This window comes from Phocoena phocoena, chromosome 11 (genome assembly GCF_963924675.1).
Source record: "Phocoena phocoena chromosome 11, mPhoPho1.1, whole genome shotgun sequence".
In the NCBI taxonomy this organism is placed as follows: Eukaryota; Metazoa; Chordata; class Mammalia; order Artiodactyla; family Phocoenidae; genus Phocoena; species Phocoena phocoena.
Window position 1 is genome coordinate 5,764,106 of NC_089229.1, and position 22,007 is coordinate 5,786,112.

At 51.9% G+C, this 22,007-nt stretch overlaps 1 protein-coding gene across 1 annotated transcript in view; it reads left to right on the forward strand.

The window, feature by feature from the left end:
- EFCAB6 (EF-hand calcium binding domain 6) overlaps positions 1–12,556 on the forward strand; it is a 230,450-nt gene extending 217,894 nt beyond the window's left edge. Inside the window, 5 exon segments of the mRNA XM_065887305.1 lie at positions 3,039–3,269; positions 4,565–4,718; positions 6,774–6,958; positions 9,677–9,826; positions 12,434–12,556. Coding sequence (XP_065743377.1) covers positions 3,039–3,269; positions 4,565–4,718; positions 6,774–6,958; positions 9,677–9,826; positions 12,434–12,556 — 843 coding nt within the window.
- The last annotated feature ends 9,451 nt before the right edge of the window (positions 12,557–22,007 follow it).

Sequence of the window (22,007 nt, forward strand, 5' to 3'; positions counted from 1 at the left end):
CTGTATCTCTTGGCAATGGGTCGGGTATTTTTTGTTTGTATGTCTCAAGATTTTTAAAAAATGGAATGCCAGACATAGTGTGAAGAAGAATAGTAGAGATGGTGGTATCAATGATATTTATGCCTGGAAACTGGTGCACCTCTTCTCTGTCAGGCTGTGAGTGTGGGAGCGTTGTCGAATCAGTCTGGTGGGTAATTGAGCTACATTTGAATTTTGTTGTTGCTACTCTTCCCCAGCGTCAGATCCCTCCAGCAGAAGATTGCCCGGGGCCCCCGGGCTTGAGTGGGTTTGCTATGGCTCCGCCCATGGCTTTGCTTCCCAGTAGAGGAGGGTCTGGAGAAGCGGGCGGTGTTTCACGTCCATCCCCCACCAGTGGCTTCACGTGGCCTCTTGGGAGCAGTGGCAAAGGCCGCAGAGGAGAGCTTGTGAGTGTGAGCGTTCCCTGTGCCCGTGACTCCCAGCTCTTCTAGCCTGAGCGCCAGCCCAGCTTGGCCTTTAGGAATTTGCTAACATCTTGGCTGATTTCTTCCCACCCTCGCACTTCCTCCTGAGCCCCACCAGGCGTGAGAGCTGGCGCGTCGGGCTCTCCTTGGAGCCTCGGGGCTCCGTGGAGTTCAGTCCTCTTGGCTCCTGCAACCTCAACTGTCTCATGGGCTCAGGAAAAGTTCTGAGTTTGTAGGTATTTGGCTTTTTCTTGTTAGAATGGGAGTGGCGTTCGCTTGCCACTTTCCACATCACAAGCAGAAGCGGAACCCGAAGTGGTGAATTTTTAAGTAGTTAGAAGGTAGTTGTCTGCTACTCTGCGTTTCCAGGGGACCTTTCAGCAGGCGTGCATTCTGCCCCGTGACCCGGAAACTTGCTGACATGCAATGAACTTGCCTTTCAGTTCCTTCACAAACCACAGGAATTTTACCCGGGTCTCACGTCCAGCTCACAGGCCCATAAGTTTCCAGAGTCTACTTCTGTGGTACCCATTTCCAGTCTTCTGATGCCCCTCCTGTCCCCACAGCCCACACCAGCCGCCATCCTGTACCGCATCTCCAGGCTGCATCAGTGTCCTGGGCTGTAACCCATCAGGGCTGAAGAGCCACACGTGGGCCTCCACTTCCCCACCCTCCCAGGCCCGTCCTAGCAATGTGTATTCTGCCCGTTGAAGCCCCTTTAGTTAAAATAGGATAAGAATAGGGTTTGCGCGGTCCTACCTTGACCTCGCTTGCCTCACAGGCTTTCATTAGGAAGGTGGTGGGCGCCTGCCTCACCTGCCTGAGAACGAGCCCCTTTTGTTGTCCTTGGCCGTTCTGCAGGCGTCCTCATTTCCATGCTTCAGCTCTTCACTGCCTCCTGAAGCATTCATGCCCGTCCTTTGTATCTGTCCTTAATCACATGACCTTCCTCCCACTTGCCTCCCAAGTCTTGCTAAGATACGAGAGCATGAGAGCCCACCGGCAGCCCACCCTCCTTTAAGCCACATCTTTGTTCCTTAAAGCCCTTCCTGAGAGCTGTGATCGGAACACGGTTTAGCCCTTGCCTCCAATCCCTCTTCATTTCTAAAGGGTCTTCCCATCGTCTGATCAGTCTTATGTGATACGGATCTTCAGCCGTTAAAAAAAAAAAAACATGTATTGAGCACCTACTGTGTGCTAGCACCTTTGCAAGATGGTTGGCATTTAAAGATGAATCTCAGAGGATCCTTCGGGGAGTCTCTCAGCCAGGCTAGGTGTCACCTCATGGGTGGTTTCATCAGGATGCCAGAAGGGAGAGAAGAGGCTCCGGTCTGCCCAGTGGTTCTGGAAAACTTCCCTGGAGGAGACCGGTGCGGGGGTTACTGCCCTTGGTGATGATGCTGTGGCCTGTCTGAGCCCATGTGGGTACTTTCTCGGGGACCCTCACTTCCACTCCCCCGAGTAGTTTTCCCTCATTGATCAAAATTAAAGCAACATAAAACTACAGGTGTGATAAATGACACTGAACTACACACACACACATGAAGTTGTTACGTAAGATGTAACCTTGGAGGGAAGTTGTGTGGAGGGTCCCTGAGGACCTCTCTGTACCATTCTTGCAACTTCCTGCAAATCTATAATGATTTCGAAATAAAAAGCTAAAACACATCAAGAATGTTGTCCCAAACTAAGCCATTTTCCCTTCTCAGGGCCTGGAATATTCTCCCTCTCTTCCTCACCCCTCAGTACTTCATTTCCAGAATTTCAAGTAGAGCCGGACATGGTCCCTTTTAATATGCTTCTGGAAAACCCCAGTGGAGCCCACAAGCCAAGCCGGTTTCTGACCAAGTTCAGGCACGGGGTAGGAACATCCCTCCCATGGACTCAGGGGTGGAGAGGCAGCTGCACTGGGCCTCGGGGGCTGTGAAAAAGCGAATTAGAAGTAAATTACCATCTTCTCAGCCCCCTGAACAGCCCCCGAGTCATCAAGGGTGGCTCACTTGGCGTTGAGTCATTTCGCAACATCCCTGCCGGGCCGCGTGTGACCCTGACCCAGCCCGTGACATCAGACGGCACCGACACAAAACCATAAGCTTCTGCTGTTCTCCAGATGCCTCCCTTTTCATCTTGTGAGAAGACACTGTTTGCCCTGAGGGTGAGAAAAATTGAGGTGGCTGAGGGCTGCAGCACGTGTGCGTTGTTTGCAGGGCTCAGGGGGCCTTCGAGGAGCAGGAAGGAGCCTGGCTGGGCTCCCGGGAGCGGCAGCGAGGTGGGCTGTGGCTTGATTTGCATTTTCTCCTAAAACATTCTTCTGTCCTGCAGCTCAGTCTCTGTGACTACTCACAAGACTTAACGGCCTTAAAATGCTCGCTAAGGGCCCAATTCAATTAAAAAGTGTCCTGCAGAAGCCATGGGTAATCCTCCCACGTCTGCTTTCCCAGGAAGCCGCAGCCGGATGGGTGTTTTTCTTTTTTCAATTTTTCATTTGACGTGGGCCCTGGACCCCTGCGGAGGAGAGCGCCTCTTCGCTGGCTTCTTCCCCACTTCTGAGGGTTTGCCACTAACCCTGGGAGGTGACCTCTGCTTCTTTGCCAGTTTGACAGGCTCTGGGACGAGATGCCCGTCGACACCAAGGGAAGGCTGCAATACCTGGACTTCCTGAGCAGCTTCAGCTCGGAGAAGGCGGCCCCACCGCCGGCCCCGGGCGACTCGGCCAAGGCGCAGAGAGGGTGCAGCGTCCCCGAGGTCTCAGAGAGAAGCAGGTCTGCAGGGTCATCGCCCACTCGAGACCTGAAAGCAGGGTCCAAACCGCGGAGTCACCCCTGCGTATGTTCCTGTCTCGCAGCATCTAACTGGGTCCACGTCCCGCCGGGGCTGGGGTCCTAGTGTCCCCACAGGGTGTGGGTGACCGAGAAGGTGGCCAGGGTGAGCCTGGGGCGGGGGGCTCAGAGGAGAGCCACTGGTGGGTCCTCTCAGTCACCTGCCTGGGAGGGGAGGTAGCTGTGGGCACGGGGGTGTGGGAGGGAAGAGTAAAGAGGACTCAGAGCAGGAAGGGACCTTGGGGGCGGGGGCGGCATGTCAGCCACACGGAGGGCATCATCTCGGACGAACGCAGATGCCCCAGGGTGGACAGCCCCGCCGTGGGCCACAGGACCCGCAAGGTAAGTGTTGTCACACCCGTTTTACGGTTGAAGATACGAGGCTCTAAGAAGGGTCCTCGTGAGTTCAGGTCGCTTGTTAGACACAGAGAGAGCTGATTTCAAACCCAGGCCTGTCTGACCGCACGGCCCTGGACCTGGGCCGAGCCGCCCTGGCCTGGGGTTGGGAGAGGGGCTCAGCCTCGCCGAGGCTCCCCTTCCTCTGCAGGAAGCTTGACGGTGTCTCCGGGGGAGGGTTGTTGAGGGGATGCCAGCGGGCAGAGGAGCACACCCACCGCCGAGCCTCGTGCACGGTGAGCGCTCATTCATTCCTTGGGCCTTCAGTCAACACGTGTTTATCGCACGCCTACTACGTGCGGAGAATGAACACAGGTCCCTGCCCTTGTGAAGTTTACGGCCTTGGGGGTGATGGGCAAGAGTAGTGAACATGTAAGGAAAGTATTTAGTGAGTTAAAGATGGTGTGTGGAGCAGAGTGAAGTATCCCGAAGGCGTCCACGCCTCAGTCCCCGGAACCTGTCATAGGTACCTTACATGGCGAGGGGCAATCAAGGTTGCAGGAGTTAAAGTTGCTAATGGGCTGACTGCAAGACGAGATTGTCCCGGAGTGTCCGGGGGCCCGAGGTAATCACACCGGCCGGTCACTGGGGACGCAGAGGCAGAAGGGTCACACTGGAGAGATGCAGTCTGGGGGAGACCCACCCGGCGTTGCAGCTTTGACGGTGAGGGACGGGGCCACGGGTCAAGGAATGTGGAGGCCTCCAGAAGCCAGAAAGGGCCGGCTATATATTTGTTTCCAAACCTGTTTCTGTTAAAATGGCAACATTACCGTTTTTGTTTTGTTTTTCATTTTATTTCTGAAAAAATGCTGCCTGTGAAATTGTGCGCCTGAGTCCTATCTGTGAGTTTCTCTTATTACTTCCACGTGGAATCTCAGGTTACAAGACTGTTTTCTATCTTGCTAGACCCCCGCGAGCACGACCCCGCCCCTGCAGAACTGCGAGACCATTGAGAATAAGCTGCGGAAGAAGATCCAGGGCTGCTGGCGCGAGTTCCTGCGAGAGTGCCAGGAGAGGGACGCCAACAAGCAGGGCGAGATCTCCGCCACCGAGTTCCAGGGTGCGTCCTGTTCCCTTTCCCCCTGGGGATACAGGGTCACCTCCCAGCACAAGTCCACTCCTCATGGCGGCGGCAGGGGAGTGACACAACAGGGGCCCGGCGGGGAGCACCTCGATAAACCCCCAGTATGGGGGACAAGGACTCCTAACGCCTCAGCCCCTACTAGGCAGGTCCACACCTTCCCGATCAGGTCAGCACGCGAAACCACGGGCTGGGTTGTGGTCTCTGGGCAGGTTGTAAATGGTGACAGACTTGGAGAGCTGAGGGAGGTGGGACATGGGCGGGGCGCAGGGGACAGCTGGGGACCCAGCTCTGCACCGTTGATTCGATTTTCACCGTGTAGCACTTGGGTAGTCTTCAAATAAGACCAGTTAGACGTACATCCCACTAATTGTTGCATACTGTTTACACAACCTTTCCCATTACAGGAAAACCTGACCAGGTCACTCCTCTGCTTAAAAGCCCCCTCAGCCCATCCCCCACCCCCGCCGTCTTTAATATATGGACCCCTTTTAAAGGAAAGCGTTTTTCCTGAGAACCTCTTATATCAACATAAACTACTTTTATGGTGTAAACTCTTTAAGTGAACAGCTCCTACCCCGCCCCTCCCAAAACACTTATGAGTTAAATACAAAAATTTGAAATCAGTTATAATTAAATCGATGTGACGTGGATTTGATGTGACATGTCTCGCTGAAACGAAATCACCAGTGTGGGTTTTAACGCACGTTGGCGTCCCACTTGTTTCTTAGTTAATTCTTTTGGTTTTGAGCATGAGGAACCCTAACTTGCGGTTCTTCATCATCATCACCATCATCACTGTCCTTTTTAACCGTGAACTCCGGAAGCGCCCCATCCACGGCTCTGACAGTGCATCCAAAGTTCAGTGCTCTGAAAACAAAACACTGATTAATTTTCAGAAGTCGTTCTGTATTTTCTGTACGTGCTGGATGGCCTTCTGCAAGTTGGAACCTCCAAGGCATCTAGTGGCCATTCCCTTGGGTCCCCCCGCCCATGTCCTGGGTGCACCGTGCCCTCCTACTGCTTTCCTCTGTGCAAAGGCAAAGAAACCTGTTTGCACAAGCGCAGCGTCTTCTGGGCTGTGCTGGTTTGAAGACATCATGTCTATAAAGTCCACATCCACTGGTTTTCCTCACTAACCTCTACAGTTAACGTAGCACGGTGTGCCACTCCCAGAAACTTTGTTGCCTTCGTGACGTCCAGGGGAGGCCTCAGCTCATTCCCCTTAAACTGAAATCCCTATCCTACCTCTCTTCCAATTACGCGCTGTGACTCCAAAAGAAGCTTCGGCTGTATACCTAGTAAAAGACTGAGCACGTGTATTAGTGCAAAGTAAGGGGGTGTTGACATCCTGACGTTGCCACCTCAGGGCAGCCAGGAGGACTCCCCAGTGTGGCATCGACGTGACCCCAGTCAGAAAGCCAGACACAAACCCTCAAATCGCGTGGCGGTTGTCTCTTCCGGGAGGTCCATGTGTTCCAGAATACACATTTTAGATCATTAAGATGAAAACTCAAAATGCATAAATTGGTGTCGCCTGGAAGACCCTTGAGAGCATATCTTGGAAGCACAGTTGGAAAATGCTTGCTCGGGGGCCGAGTCTGAATCCCTGACCCCCAGTCGGGGCCCTGCCGGACTCAACCCCAGCACATGGAACCTTCCCTTCTCCCCTCCTGCCCGGCTCTGCCCCGACTCCCGTCTGCTGGGACCATCCCTCTGCCTCCTCCCCGCCTGCGTTCGTAAGCCCCACGGTGTCGTGTCCATACTGCTGTGACCACAGTGACGGTGACCGTGCAAAGCCAGGCCGGCAGGCAAAGCCTGGACCGAGGGGGCCCAGCAGGACGCGGGTCCCCTCCCTCCTTGCCGCACTTACCTCGTCGCGTGCCTGTGTTTCCATATCTGTCCAGCCACCAACCATGAGCCTGTGAAGCAAGCACAGGGCGTCTCAGCCAGTGATGAGTGAGTGAATGAAGGCGTGATCAAACGAATGAGTGAACCGACCACCACCAACTGAACTGACATGTTTGCCTTTAGCCCTCGTGGAGAAATTCAACCTGGACGTAAACAGAGATGAGTGCCGGCAGCTCATCGTCAAGTACGACTTAAAGAACAACGGGAGGTTTGCTTATTGTAACTTCATTCAGAGCTACGTCCTCCTGTTAAAAGCAAAGAAAACCTCGCTGATGCAGAGAATGAAACTCCAGAACGCGAATAAAATGGTACGTGAATCGTCCAGAGGAAAGGGGTGGGGCTGGGGCTGAACGGGCTTCTTTCATTTTTCTCAGTTCCGCCTAAATCCCGTTGTCTCACTTCATACGAACGGTGGCCCCATAAGGGCCTGGAGACCCCAGACTGGGAACCAGCAGCCTGGATCCCAGGTCCTCAAACTGGCTGGGGTGGCACATGCCCGTGGGCACCTCTGTGCGGCGAGCGTCGGGGAGAGTGTCAGCGGCTCACACGGCCACCAGGAGCGGGGGGTCTCGGTCAGTTCACTGGAGAGGCAAGTGGGGTGGGACCACAGCAAAGGGAAGCGCCTGTAACTTACACGTGACCGCCGGTTCACTCCTCAACTGTCTGAGACGGGCTGGCCTTGCTCCTGGTACGGGCGGCCAGTCGGAGACCCTTCTCTTTCTTACGTAAACTACACCCGTGATGCATTGTCTACAGTCCTCTTCTTGTTTCCTTGAAGAGGAATGAGACCCTAAAGATGCTTAAATGGCAACTGGAGGGCCTGTGCCCTAGATTTTTACCTTTTTTCTTAATCGTTTGTCATTTTATGCTTCTCACCCACACCCACTTCAACCACGCTGTTCACGGACTCACCTTTCTCGAGTCTCTCCACAGCATGGAGTAGAACAAGCCTTTTTCACACTCATATTCCATCACCTATGACGCTGAATTCAGTTACATTGAATTAAACAAGTACAACCGGCCTTGTCGACCTGGGAGCAAACACAGCTGATGCCAGCTGCTGTAGGACTCAGCTGCGGGGACCAGAGGTGTGGGGCAGACCTGACAGCATAGGTGGCGGCTTAAGACTGCTGGCGGCTTAGCCCAGCAGACAGTGGATTCCACAGCAGAACTTTCCATGCAGCTGAACTTGTCATTTTGTGCTAAATCGGGCCCCATCTTAACATAGTTTCTAGTTTAGCCAAGCAAAGGCTTAGGCCAAGTTAAGGAAGTAAAACTTAACCTTAAGACAATTCTTCCTCTAGCTCAGCTTTTCTGTGAATGGAGAAAACACTGTCCTTGGTGGGTCGTCAGGGGACACAGGAACATAGCTGGAGAACCATGGAGACCGCACAGCCTTCAAGGCCCCCCCAGCTCTGGCCCTCCTCCACCTCTCCCGGCCTCAGCTCCCCCTTCTGTAAATGAGGGGAGGCGTGCTGAGGCCCTGGGCAGATGTCCCAGCTCGCCTCCGTGTGCCGCTGCCTCGCCCCCCAGCTCCCGTCTTTCACCCAGACGTGACCACAGCCTCACGCTCTGTGGCTTAGGCTAGTCCTGTCTTGCATCCTGGGCATGACTGACAAGGTGGTGAGACTCCCCGGGAGCCTTTCCCAGGAGAGAGTGTGGCCAGGGCCTGCCCCTGCCCCTGCCCCTGCCTGGTCCCCGTGCCAGTCCCCGTCCCCTCTGCAGGCTGTCCAGGCCCCACCATGCCAACTGTCTGCCGGCAGAGGAGCTGAAAGGGCCATTGCCTTTTCTAGTGCTTTGGGGGCTTTCTACAACTTTGACAGCAGAGACACCCTCTGTGGAAGTGAGCTGGGGCTTTGCTTTTGGGGGCTCTTCTAGAGGACTTCTGGATGGGTTGGTGTACAGGGCTGGGATAGGAAACTCTTTCTCAGGCCAAGCTTGGGTGTGGGAAGGGCAAGTGCGCATACAATCCCTTCTCTTCCGTGCATGCTGACCAGCTGATTGGATAAATTGGCAGCTAACGAAGCTATAGGGTGTCTGGTTTCTATCATAGGTGCTAAATGATACAAAAATTGAAAGCAATTTAACTTTGTGCTAATTTGTTTCGTGTAGTGCCATGTTAAAAATCAAACTTTCCCGGGGCTTCCCTGGTGGCGCAGTGGTTGAGAGTCCGCCTGCCGATGCAGGGGACACGGGTTCGTGCCCCGGTCTGGGAAGATCCCACATGCCGCGGAGCGGCTGGGCCCGTGAGCCATGGCCGCTGAGCCTGCGCGTCCGGAGCCTGTGCTCTGCAACGGGAGAGGCCACAACAGTGAGAGGCCTGTATACAGCAAAAAAAAAAAAAAAAAAAAAAAAAAAAAAAAAAAAAACTAAACTTCCCCCAAATGTGTTACACATGACTGCCTAAAGTCCACCTCTGTGATATTCAGATGTACTTTGGGGCTAAAACGTGCTAAAATATCTTGTTTCCAATCTAATAAATAGCATCTAAATGAAATAATCATAGTGTAGTGTACTAATTACTAGATATAATTACAACCTTGTGATTTTTTTTAAAAAACTCTGTTCATTATAAGAACGTACTAGAAGACCCCAGCTGAATCTCTTTTTTTCCCTCAGACTGTTTTGAAATTGGCCGGTTATCTGCCTGTCTCTCCCCTCAAGTACATGGGGAGGGGCTCCCTGGGAGGCAGCCTGGCAGGTGTTGGTGTCAAGCGGAGCCTCCCTGAGCCTCCGTTTCCCAGTCCAGGAAATGGGGATGCGGAGACCTACCTTCCTCCCAGGGTGGGGGAGGAGCGGAAGGAGGTGCACAGGCGGTACTCTTGTGATCAGCCCACACGTAGACTTGCAATGGCGCTTGCTGACTGCATGCTAGCTGGGAGCGTGGGGTGGGGAGTGAGCAGGGGGCCAAGACGGCAGGAGCAGGCAGCCCTCCTCCCTCCCTTCGGGCCATGGCCTGTCTGCTCCGTCCTTCCCATCCGAAAGCTCCTTTCTTACCTCCTCGTGCTTTTTGGTTCTCTTCCCAGAAAGAAGGCGGTGCCGAGACTTCTTCCTTTTACTCCGCTCTGCTGCGGGTTCAGCCCCAAATTGTGCGCTGCTGGAGGCCGATGCTACGCACACTCAAGGCCTACGACGAGGGAAGGACGGGGCTTTTAAGCGTGGCCGATTTCAGGAAGGTGAGCACAGCTCTTGTGTGGCCGTGACCTCTGACCGGGAAGCAGCTGCCAAAGGCCCGTGGCCAGAAAACCTCCAGAAAGGATCCGCCAAGCCGCAGCGGAAGGCCCGGGTGTGGGCAGCTGTCCCAGACCTCACTTCCCCGGTTCCCCCAGGTTGCCAAGGGCCGAGTGCACGTGCCCCTGTGCTGCAGACCCCAGGCTCTGCTCCCTGAAGGTTTCTAGAACCCTGCAGGGACGTCCCGGTGCCAACAGCTGAGTGCTGCTGCCCTTGGGGCAGCACGACAGCTGCTGCGTCTCCGCGGAGCCCTGGCTGCACTCCACCCCGCGCCAGGCCAGGCCTCCTCCCCAGCCCCCGTCCCAGGTCTTTATGGGGGGAGCCGGCAGGGTCACAGAGCAGAATGACAGCATCGGGGGGCCGAGGCGGGGTCCCAGGTGTGCGACTCAGGGCCCACAGACCCCAGCCCTGCCTCGCAGGAGCCCCGGGGTCGGCCCTCCCCTCTCCCTCAGCTGCCCTCACGTGGAGGGGCTGCCCACCGCGCACCACACGGTTTGGTAAGCAGCTCTCCCGACAGAGCCTGAACCCTGGTGCCTTTCCTGCCCCGCGCAAGTCCAGCATCCACGGAGGAAGGTGGTCTGGAGGGAGCGCCTCGCCCGCCGCAGCCGCCCCTCTGGAGCAGAACCTCTTCGCTTGAGTTTACCCTGCAGAACCTTGGGAGCGCTTCTCCCAGAGGAAAGAAGCGGCCGCCCTCGAGGGTGACTTAAAACTCCCACGTTCAGAATAACGTAGAACTCCTCGGGTTGGCAGTTTCTTGACCCCCCTCTCCTCTTCTCTCTGCATCCTCACCCCGGCCACTGAGGTTCAGAAAATCATTGAGGTCTAGAACATTAGATTAAAAATCAAATATTACAGCCAGGAAGAAAACTCAGTCAAGACATCATAGAGACAAGGGGTTGTGGCCTCAAAATGCACTTACAAAAAATGTATTCCTTAGACTTACCTGTGCTCAACAGCTAGAAAAAAATTTTTTAATTAAAAAAGCTTTTCTTAAATAATAATGCAGGAAGATGAACCGCAGTTGGAGGGCCTGGCGGGGCTGCATTCTCAAGGGCCTCGTGCAAGGCGCTGGAGGGCGAGGGGCCCCCTAGAGCCCCAGTGCCGCGCACGGTGGGCGGCGGCCAGGCCTGTCGCTGGGCCCGGGCCTCCGTGCCCCACAGTGGCAGCCAGCTCACAGCGTTTGTCTTTACTTTGGGGGCAAGTAAAATTCTCAGCCGGAGAAGGGAAGGAAGCGGGTGAGCTTCTGTTAGTCTCCTCGTCTTCAGGTAACTTCCCAGGAATTCGGGGTGGGTGACAGCAGGGAGAAGGCAATAGAAACGGAGACGTTGCCCTCAGCAGAGCCAGAGCCCGAGACCAGATGGGTGCTGGGATCCTCTGGACACCCAGGCTCAGTCGCCTTTTCTGCTCTCAGCCCATCAGCCCCATAGCCAGGCCAGCTGACCTCAGCCCCATGGTCCCGGGCCTGTCCTGCCGGCCCCAGAGGAACGTCAGGCTCTTCTAGCCCCACTTTCTAGCCCCCTCTGAGAAACAAATTATAACACAAAACATAGATGGGGAATGTATAACCTAATCTTTATCTAATAGGGCATCTATCTATTAAAATTTGTCTCAGTTGCACATAACAGAGGTGAAAAAAAAAATAACAGCACCTTAAACATGGTAGAAGTTTATTTCTCTCTCACATAAAAGAATCTCAGAGGTAGGAAGTCCAGAGCTGGTGTGGTGGCTGGACAGTCATCGGGGACATCTGTATTTTTTTCTGCTCTCCTCAACACCTGACTTCCTGCCTCAAGGTCACCTCATGGTCCAAGATGGCTGCTAAAGCCCCAGCATCACTTTCACATTCCAGGCAGCAGAAGAGAGAGAAAGAAGGCATACCCTTCTTCTTTAGAGACTTCCCAGAAGTCCCGCATAACATTCTCAGTTAGTTTTAACTGGCCAGAGCATACCTAGCTATAAGAGAAGCTAAGAAATGTCGCCTTTTTTAGGTGGATCCCAGCAGCCTGAAAACCAGGGTTCTGATAACAGAAGGGGAAAGGGCAATCGGTATTGGTTAGCAGTAGCAGGCTCTGCCATGGGCTGTATTGCTGTTGGGTCATAACGACTCCTGCACCCTGCACCTGCGGGCCTGCCCTCCTCCCCGGGTGGGCCGCACCCCGAGGCCCCCCTAGCTAAGGCCCTGTGGCCAGGTCTCCCCTCCAGTCCCCTCCTCTCCGTCCATCCTCCTCATCCTCCACGTTGACCAGCCTCACTACCCTTCGGGGAGGCGATTGTGGGAGGGCCGGCTAAGGGTAAGGAACCCCAGCAGCTCCCATCTGAAGGGAAGTCCAGGGGTCTTCGTGTCCCGCACCCGTGTTGCTGGATGGAGCTGCCCTGTTGGAGGGGGGCGGGGGGTGGGCAAAGAAGAGGGGTGGGGAGAAGGGAAGCGGGAGAGAGAGCTGCTGGGAGCAACGCTGGAGGTGGGCGGTCCAGGCTCGGGGCGGGAGGAGAGGTGGGTGCATGCCTCCTTGAGTGGCTCCGAGACCAGCGGGGGATCCCTGTCTCTTCTGCAGGTCCTGAGGCAGTACAGCGTCAACTTCTCCGAGGAGGAGTTCTTCCACATCCTGGAGTATTATGACAAGACGCTGTCTTCAAAAATCTCCTACAACGACTTCCTGCAGGCCTTCCTTCAGTAGGGGGCCAGCTCTGCGAGCCCAGCGTGGACAGATGGGGAGTGCAGGGCCTGTCCCCGAGACTAGTAAAATCTATCATCGAGGTGTCTCACGAACTTCCAGAGTGTCCCCAAAACAGAGCCCACACCCATGCCCGGCCTGCGTCTTTCCGAGGTCATCCCAGGCCCAGCGCTGGGCTCCAGCATTGGCAGTGGCCTTCCAGAGGGCCTCGGGGCTGCCCCGCTGAGCCTCGGGACCCTCGTTAGTTTGAGCAAATTAAAATGTTAGTCTTTGCAAGAATGATGCTTGAGGCTTTAAAAGAACCACCAACGATAAACTTCAAAACTCAGAATTTCTGAAGGTTTTATTCATAAGAGCTTGCTGGGTGCCTCAGGGACGCCACAGCACTTCCTCCACCTGGGTCACATCTGTGCCCCTGCTGGGCTTGTCCACAGGGCCGCCTCTCTGCCCCTGGGGACACAGGAACCAGCCTGACGTCACGGAGGAGCGGCCGGCATCTAAGTCAGGCCCCATGTGTTCTTTGGGGGCTCAGCCGTTCCGGGGCCCGGCTGAGCTGACAGCTGATTGGAGCCACCCACCGGCGCCCATTTCGGGAGGGACTCTTGCTTGGACACGACAGGGTGTGACAAGCTGAGAGAAGTTTTAGATTGCCGCAGTCCTTTCCACCCATCATGAAGAAGATGGAAGGGAGACAGTTTGCTGCATCCTGGAAAGTTCTGGAAGGAACAGAAGAGGCAGGCAAGAGAGCTGCCCCTGAACTGTGTGACCCCGGGCTGTCAGGGAGGGGTGGGGGCAAGGAGCCTCCACTGTCACCCTGAGCAACACACAAGCAACACACGGCCAGCGGACCTCACGTCCCTCAAAGGGACGCCCGGCCAGCGCCCACCGGGGCCCCAGCCACCGGAGGGCGGGTTCCCCAGGGCCTGGGCAGCAGCCTTGGCTTCTCCTCCCCTTTCCTGTCGTCACTGCCACGGCCACGCCTCCTCCTTTCCCTGCTCCCACGGGACACAGACACGGCTGTTGACCAGGGAAGGAGTCAAATGTTCAACCAGAGACCACGGGAGCTCTTAGGAAGCCAGACCAGAGCTGACCTCCTGTGAGCCCTGCTGGCTGCACAGCCACTCCAGCGGGCCGGGTGGGGTCTCCGTCCCCAGTGGAGAGATGGAGACCCTGAGGCCCAGGTGGAGGAGGGAAGGACGCCCTCTGCGGTGCCTGAGGAGTGAGGACATGGCTCCTTGCTTCCTGCCCCTCAGCCAGGCACCCCGCAGCCCGGCAGGGGGCATCGGGGACCAGGCTGAGGAGGTCTGGCTGGGCCAGGACTGCGGAGGCCCCCAGATCCCAGAGAACCTGGGGGCCCTGGAGGAGGCTCAGAGGATGAAGATGCTCACTGCGGGGGGCGGGGGGGGGTGTGTGTGTGAAGGGGGAGGGGTTGCCCTGAGGGCAGCCTGAGTTCAGGGAGGAGGGAGGGAGGGGCCGTTGTCCCTGCTGGCCCCAAGTCGGTGCTGTGGAACAGGAATGCCCTCGGCCCCAGCAGCCCTTCTTTCTAAGGGGCGGGGGTGGGAGGATGCCCTGCCCTTGTGCCCCTGCCCCAGCATTCGGGGCCCCACCTGTGTGCCCAGCCCCCACCCCGTGTGCCTGGCTTCAACCTTCTCGAGGTGCCGCTCACGCTGTGCGCCTACTCCTCAGGGAATGCTAACTTGTCCTTCAAAACTCAGTGCAGGGCTTCCCTGGTGGCACAGTGGTTGAGAATCCACCTGCCAATGCAGGGGACACGGGTTCGAGCCCTGGTCTGGGAAGATCCCACATGCCGCGGAGCAACTAGGCCCGTGAGCCACAACTACTGAGCCTGCGCGTCTGGAGCTTGTGCTCTGCAACAAAAGAGGCCGCAATAATGAGAGGCCCGCACACCGTGATGAAGAGTGGCCCCCGCTTGCCACAGCTAGAGAAAGCCCTCGCACAGAAACGAATAACCAACACAGCAAAAATAAATTAACTAATTAATTTAAAAAAAACCAAAAACTCAGTGCAGAGCTGCCTCTTACAGGAAGCCTTCCTGACTTCCCCAGGCTGAGCTGTGCATTTCGTCTGATGCTGTTCAGCAGCCTGTGGGTCTGTCGTTGAGGGACTTAGGGGGCCTCCAGGTCAAGAAGGGGCTCAAGAGGCAAGTGGCTCATCCTGACACAGAAGCAGGACTCAGTGGGGTCACAACTGGCCACCAGCCCTCCTGAAACATTCTCAGAGTAGTTTTGGTGTCAGTGAGATGGGGTTCCAGTTCCAGCTCTACCATGACACTCAGCCAAGTCATTTCACCCCTCTGAGTCTCACTTTCTACATCTGTAAAATGGGCAATCACAACCCCCTCTCAGAGGACATTGTGAGGACCACATGTGGAAAGAGTTTGGCTCTGCAGTGGGGTTTTCTCTCGGAGTTAGCAGAGCTTCCGAGCTGAGGGTTGCAGGCGAGTGGGCTGTTAGCCACCCTCGCCCTTAACCCCAGAAGAGGTGGGGCAGCTGCTTTCCCAATGCCTGGCCCTTTCACGCTTGAGTCAAGAGAGCAGGGCTGGACTGAGGATCAGGGTGTCCAGCTGCCCCCTGTTCATCCCCTGGCCCCTGTGCAACTTCCCTCTCTGGCTGAGCATCCATTTCCACATCTGCAAAATGAAGATAACCCCGCTTGCCTCGGGCTCATCCACCAGTCGGTCTGTGCCCAGCCCCACGAGTCAAACACAAACCTGTCTCCTAGAACCCCCAACAAGGTAGGTCAGAGACAATCAAAAGAGAAGAGGTCAGGGCTGGTGGGGGGAGCCCTAGGTATGGGAACCCGAAGAGCCCTGGCCCTACACCTAGAGCTGGACTTCGGGACAGAATTTCAGCAAGGGGTTGAGGGAGGGTTTCAGCTGAGTGCCCTCAGAGTCAAGGCTGGGAGGCCAAGAGGACTGGGCCATTTCCCAAAGGCAGTACCGTGCTCCCAGCCGGGACCACCCGTCCCCTCCCTCTCCTCCTTCCTGGGTCCTTGTATCCCGATCAGGTGTCTTCAGGTGGGCACCCTTCCCAGAGCCAGGCCCGGCTGAGAGCAACAGCCCTTCTGGATCCTACTGTGTTGAAAGAGCTGAGTGCCCATTTTTCCACCCCAGTAGAACTCATATTAAAGCAAATGGCCCTATTTGTCTCCCCGTCATGTATCCATGTCCCTTGCTTTTGACCTTGAAGTTCCTGTTGCTAACTAATGTCTATTTCCCCAGTCCTTGAATCCACACTCAGCCATGTGACTTGTTTTGGACAATGAGCTACTAGCAAGCATGACACAACAGAGGTTTGAGAAGCACCTGTGGTTTTGGGCTTTGAGATGCAGAGAGCTGGAAAGAGCGTCACTCCCACGTGTATGAGAAGAGAAAAGCTGGACAAAATGCAAGTTAACAGCTTTTCTTAAATGCACCTGAGAATGGAGCTCAGCGCAAACAGTTCACTAAAGTCTAGAGACAGACAGGTGCCTGCAGGGAGAAACAAGACCCAAGCATTTGCTTACCTGGGATAGACATTACAGAATACCATATAAGCCAGTAAGAGGATTCAGCTGGACATTTTTAACAGATTGCTCAAAACCAAATGTGGGCTAGCCTGAGAATGTGAAGGCTCTGGGGGCTCTGACACAGAGGAGTTTGCATCCTCCGGGAACCTCACCAGGTGCTCACAGAGATCAGGAAGGATCCAGAGGAAGCTTCCTCTGTCCCTGTCCCCGCAGCGGTGTGGTCGGAAGAGGGTACCAGCAGCCACTGCTGAAACTCTGCCAGAACCCATCTCCCCATCCCTCGAAGGGAACAGAAAGCTCCATATGCAGAAAAAAGGACAGCAAAACCATAGCCTGAGGGTACCGGTCAGAACCCAGTGCAGGCGACGGGGCAGAACAAGCTCTACTCCTGGAGGTGGAAGGGGGCAGAAATATATGCTAAGCCCTGTACTACATCTGCAGGAGGGGCAGGGCACTCATGAAGGCTCACAGTATGCAAGGCCGAATCAGAACCTCAGAGAAGACGCCACCGCATCCTGTACCATCACACCAACAATCATCAAATAAAATGAAAGGTGAAACAGCTAGGAGAGCCACAGGAGCCCATCACTCCAGGGAGCAGCACAAAGGAAGACCCAAAGGCAAGCTGCGAGCAAAATTCAATGGAGCCCAACTCCTGACAAGATCAACCCAAGCCCCACACTAAAGTCCTAACAGAAAGAAAGACATTCTTCTCCAAGTGTAAAAAATACTTACCTCAGCATCTACTGTTCTATTGTATCAGAGGTTAGCAAATCACAACCAGTGGGCCAAATAGGGTCTGCGGCTTATTTTCATGCAGTCTATGAGCTAAGAATGATTTTCACATTTTTAAAAGGTTGGAGGAGGAGAAAGAGAACAAGAGCAAGAAGGACAAGAATCGACAGACTGTATGTAGCCCACAAAGCCCTAAATATTTTCCATCTGACTTTCTACAGAAAAAGTTTGCTGACCTCTGCTATGCAAATGTCCAGCTTTCAATAAAAAATTATGAGGCATACCAAATGGCAATTAAAAGAAAAAAAAAATAAACAGTGAAGAGACAAAGCAGTCATCAGAATGAGACTCACGGGCTTCCCTGGTGGCGCAGTGGTTGAGAGTCCGCCTGCTGACGCAGGGGACACGGGTTCGTGCCCCGGTCCAGGAGGATCCCACATGCCGCGGAGTGGCTGGGCCCGTGAGCCATGGCCGGTGGGCCTGTGCGTCCGGAGCCTGTGCTCTGCAACAGGAGAGGCCACAACAGTGAGAGGCCCGTGTACCGCAAAAAAAAAAAAAGAAAAAGAAAAAGAAAAGAATGAGACTCAGATTTGGCACAGATTTTAAACTATCAGAAAAGAAATTTAAAACAATCAATTTGTATGTTAAAGCTCTAGCGGAAAAAAGTAGACAACACATATAATCAGACAGGAAGTTTCAGCAGAGAGGTGGAAACTGTAAGAATCAAATTGTAATCTTAGAAATGAAAAACAGTAACAAAGATAATGATTGCCTTTGACAGATGCATCAGTAGACTTACACAATCAAGGAAAGAATGAGTGACCTTGAAGATAGATTAATAACATGTACCCCAATTGAAATGCAAAGAGAAGGAAGAATGGGAAAAATAACAAAATATCAGAAAGATGTGGGACAATATACAATGGTCTAACATATACATAATTGGAAACTAAGAGGAAGAAAGAGAACATGGGGCAGAAGAAATATTTGAATAAATAATGACTGGGAATTTTCCAAAGTTAGTGAAAGACCCTAAACTACAGAGAAAAAAAGCTTATTGGACCAGGCAAGATTCCTTTATATACATAAGATTCTCATATGCATATGAGGGAGAGAGAGAGAGGGAGGGAGGGAGGGAGAGTTTTAAAAGTTAAATATACTTTCAAAAGTTAATAAATCACTGCCAAGAAAAAAAAAATAAGTCAATACAGGAGATAAGATGGAATCATAGAAGCAAAATTAGAAGAATAAGGACCTCTGACACGTCTCTCCTCCAAATTGTTAGAATCAACTTTTTCAGAACTTAACCGAAGATTTGCAAGAACCCAAGGAACATTTATTCAAGAAAAGCAGCTGAAACCTAGCAAGGACAGCAAGCTTTGTGGCATTTTAACTTGCCCTAGCCCAATCAGCCACCTCCAGTTCCACAGTAGCCTTGAGAAATAACAGCTGTCTCAGTGCAGAGTGGCAGTCACTGGAGGGAGCAGAATAGAGCTGGAGCGCTTTCAAAGCCTCATTCCCAAAGAATTATCATTATTTGACCTGCCTAGTGATTCCCTGGAAGACCTCATTTGCAAGACTGTCTGTATGTGAACTGACTCAGAGACTGTACCGTTACAGGTATGAAAAAACATTTCCCCCAGAGTAGGGGAGGGGACATTTGTCAAAAAAAAAAATTACACACAAATGTTTTAACTTTGCGGCTGCTTGAGGCAGTAGATAACAGCTGGGGTAACCAATAGGCTACACAGAACGCTTAAAAGGAAAAGCTGAGGAATAAGAGGGTTTGGAAAGTTCCCAAGATAGTCCTGGGAATCTAGAAGGCCACGTATGTGCGTAGGGCTGGGCACATGCCCAGGGATGTGTGCTTGCTCAGAAAAGACATGAGAAAGCCCTAAGCTGTCATCTCTAGCTGACCTTAAGGCTCTGCACAAGCAGGAAATCAAGGCTAAAGCAGAGTTGTCAACTGCCTACCTGAGTGTTGAAGGCATGATTCAAAATGCACACAGAGCTCAGCGGCAGATTGGGAGATTTACCGGTTCCAAGTGTTTAAGGAAATCTCTGCCTAATGATTAGCTAACCATTAAGCTACCTGAGAAAAGATTTCAATGGCCACACATGACAAAGAATACAAACTTTACAGAATTATTTCAGAGAAGTCACTAAATAAACAACTACAATAAGCAGAAACAACGGTAAACCTTTGCAGGAGGAGAACCTTATTTCCAAAGTTGTTGTAGTTCATTATTGTAAATGACCAGTGTTTAACAAAAAATTATAAGACATACAAATAAACATGAAAGTATGGTCCATACCCAGGGGAAAAAAGGTAATCAATAAAAACTGCCCCAGAGGAAGCCCAAATATTGGACTTAGTAGACAAAACTTTAAATCAGCTATTTTAAATATATTCAAATATCCAAAGGAACCCATGTGTGAAGAACAAAAAGAAAGTACAAGAACAATATTTCACCAAATAGAGGATATTAAAAGTATTAAATAAGCAGATCAAAAGTATTAAAAAGAACCAAAAAGAAATCCCAGAGTTTGAAAAGTTTAACTGAAATTTAACATTCACTAGAAGAGCTTAACAGCAAATTTGAAGATGCAGAAGAAAGAATCAGAAAACTTGAATATGAGTGAATTGAGATTATCCGGTCTGAAGAACAGAAATAAATAAATAAATAAAGGAAGAACAAAATTCTTTCTTGAAGAAGATAAATGAACAGAGCCTCAAAGATTTGTAGGGTATCATACACACAATGGAAGTCCCAGAAGGAGAGGATAGAGAGAAAGGGGCAGAAAGAATATTTGGAGAAACAATAGCCAAAACTTTCCCAAATTTGAAGAAAAACATGAATCTGCATATCCAAGAAGTTCAATGAACTCCAAGGAGGATAAAGTCTCACAGAGGTCCACACATCGACCTATCATATTAAACGTATGATCATCTCAGTAGATGCAGAAAAAGCATTTGACAAAATTCAGCACTATTTCATTAAAACACTCTTAACAAACTAAGAATAGAAAGGAACTTCATTAACTGAATAAGAAACATTTACAAAATACTATAGCTAAAATTACAGTGAATGGTGAGAAACTGAATGTTTTCCCCTAAGATCAGGAGAAAGGCAAGAATGTCCTCTCTCATCACTTTTATTCAACATCATACCACAAATCCTAACCAGTGCAATAAGGTAGGAAAAATAAATACAGGAAGGAAGAAATGAAGTTGTCTCTATTTGCAGATGACATGGTTAAATTCCAAAGAACTCACCAACAAGCTAAATAAGCTAACTAAGTGAGTGACAAGGTCCGTACACAAAAGTTAATTATATGCCTATGTACCCACAGTGAACAATCAAAACATGAAGTTTAAAAGACAGTACTATTTATAATATCCCCCCATTAAGTACTTAGATATAAATCTAACAAAATGTGTATAGGCTCTGTATGATGAAAACTGCAAAACATAAATGAAGGAAATCAAAAATCTAAATAAATGGAGAGAGAAATCGTTTTCATGAATTGTGAGACTCAATGTTGTTAAAATATCACTTTTCTCCAGTTTGATCTATAGATTCTATGCAATCCCAATCAAAATCTCAGCAATATTTATATGTCAAGTCAATCCAAAAATATATATGAGGGGCGGAGTCAAGATGGCCGTGTGGGAAGACTAGGAGTTAGTCTCTCCACCCTGGTGGCTGCTAGTGGGGACTCTAACCCCCAAGGAGATGGGAGGAACCCCACAATGAACGGGTAGGATGTAGGGGGACCAAGGGGGGGAGGAGAAGTGGAGGCCAGACAACATTGGCACCCCTGAGGCCGGGGAGATCAGGAGAGGCAGGTGGGAGGGACTCTCTGGGAAGAGCACGAGAGGAGCAGAGGGCTATTGTCCTGCCCACTCGGGCATGGGGAGCCTGCTGAGCTCCCAGGCCGATCCCCTGCCCTCCAAGCCCCCTCCAGGCTGCTTGGGTCCTGGAGGCATAGGAGGGAGACTGGGGAGATCAGAGGAGACAGGTGGGAGGAGCCCTGTGGGAGGGGCCCTGCAGGAGGAGCAGGAGAGAAGCAGAGGGTGATTGCCCTGCCCATTCGGACACGGGAAGCCTGCTGGGCTCCCAGGTGAGGTGCTCTGCCCTCTGAGACCAGGGGTGGGGGGCACACCTGGGCCCCTTCTGTTCCTTGAGTCCAAGCGCCACCCCCCACAGCCCCCAGGGCCTTTTCCAGCCCTGTGGGTCCTGAGCATTGGCCCTGCCCACTTCCCAAACCTCACCCTTGCTTAGACCCTGCCCTCCACAGCCAAGGTCTTTTCCCCCCTCCTTTTTTTTTTTTCCCTTTTCCCTCTTCCTCATTTTTACTGTTGTGGTACTGATGTAACTTCCAGTTGTTGATTCATGTGTGTTTTTATTTTTACATTCTTTCTAACATATCTGTTAGTTTCCTAGTCTAATATTATTTTAAAATTTTTATTGTTTTTTTTTTTTTGCCACCCCACGTGGCTTGTGGTATCTTGATTTGCAAGCATGGGTTTGGGCGGAAGCTCCTGCGATGGGTGCTCCGAGTCTGAACCACTGGACTAACAGAGAACCTCAGACCCCAGGGAATATTCATTGGAGTGAGGTCTCACAGAGTTCCTCATCTCAGCACCAACACCCAGCTCTACCCAACAGCCTACAAACTCCAGTGTTGGAAGCCTCAGGCCAAACAAACAGTAAAACAGGAACACAATCCCATTCATAAAAATAAATAAATAAATAAGATGGCAAAAAAATATATCACAGATGAAGGAGCAAGGTAAAAACCTACAAGACTAAATAAATGAAGAGGAAATAGGCAATCTACCTGAAAAATAATTCAGAGTAATGATAGTAAAGATGATCCAGAATCTCAGAAATAGAAAGGAAGCACGGATTGAGAAAATACAAGAAATGTTTAACAAAGATCTGGAAGAAATAAAGAACAGACAAACAGAGATGAACAGCACAATAACTGAAATGAAAAATACACCAGAAGAAATCAATAACAGAATAACAGAGGCAGAAGAACGAATAAGTGAGCTGGAAGACAAAATGGTGGAAATAACTGCCGAGGAGCAGAATAAAGAAAAAAGAATTAAAAGAACTGAAGACACTCTCAGAGACCTCTGGGACAACACTAAATGCACCAACATTCGTATTATAGGGGTTTT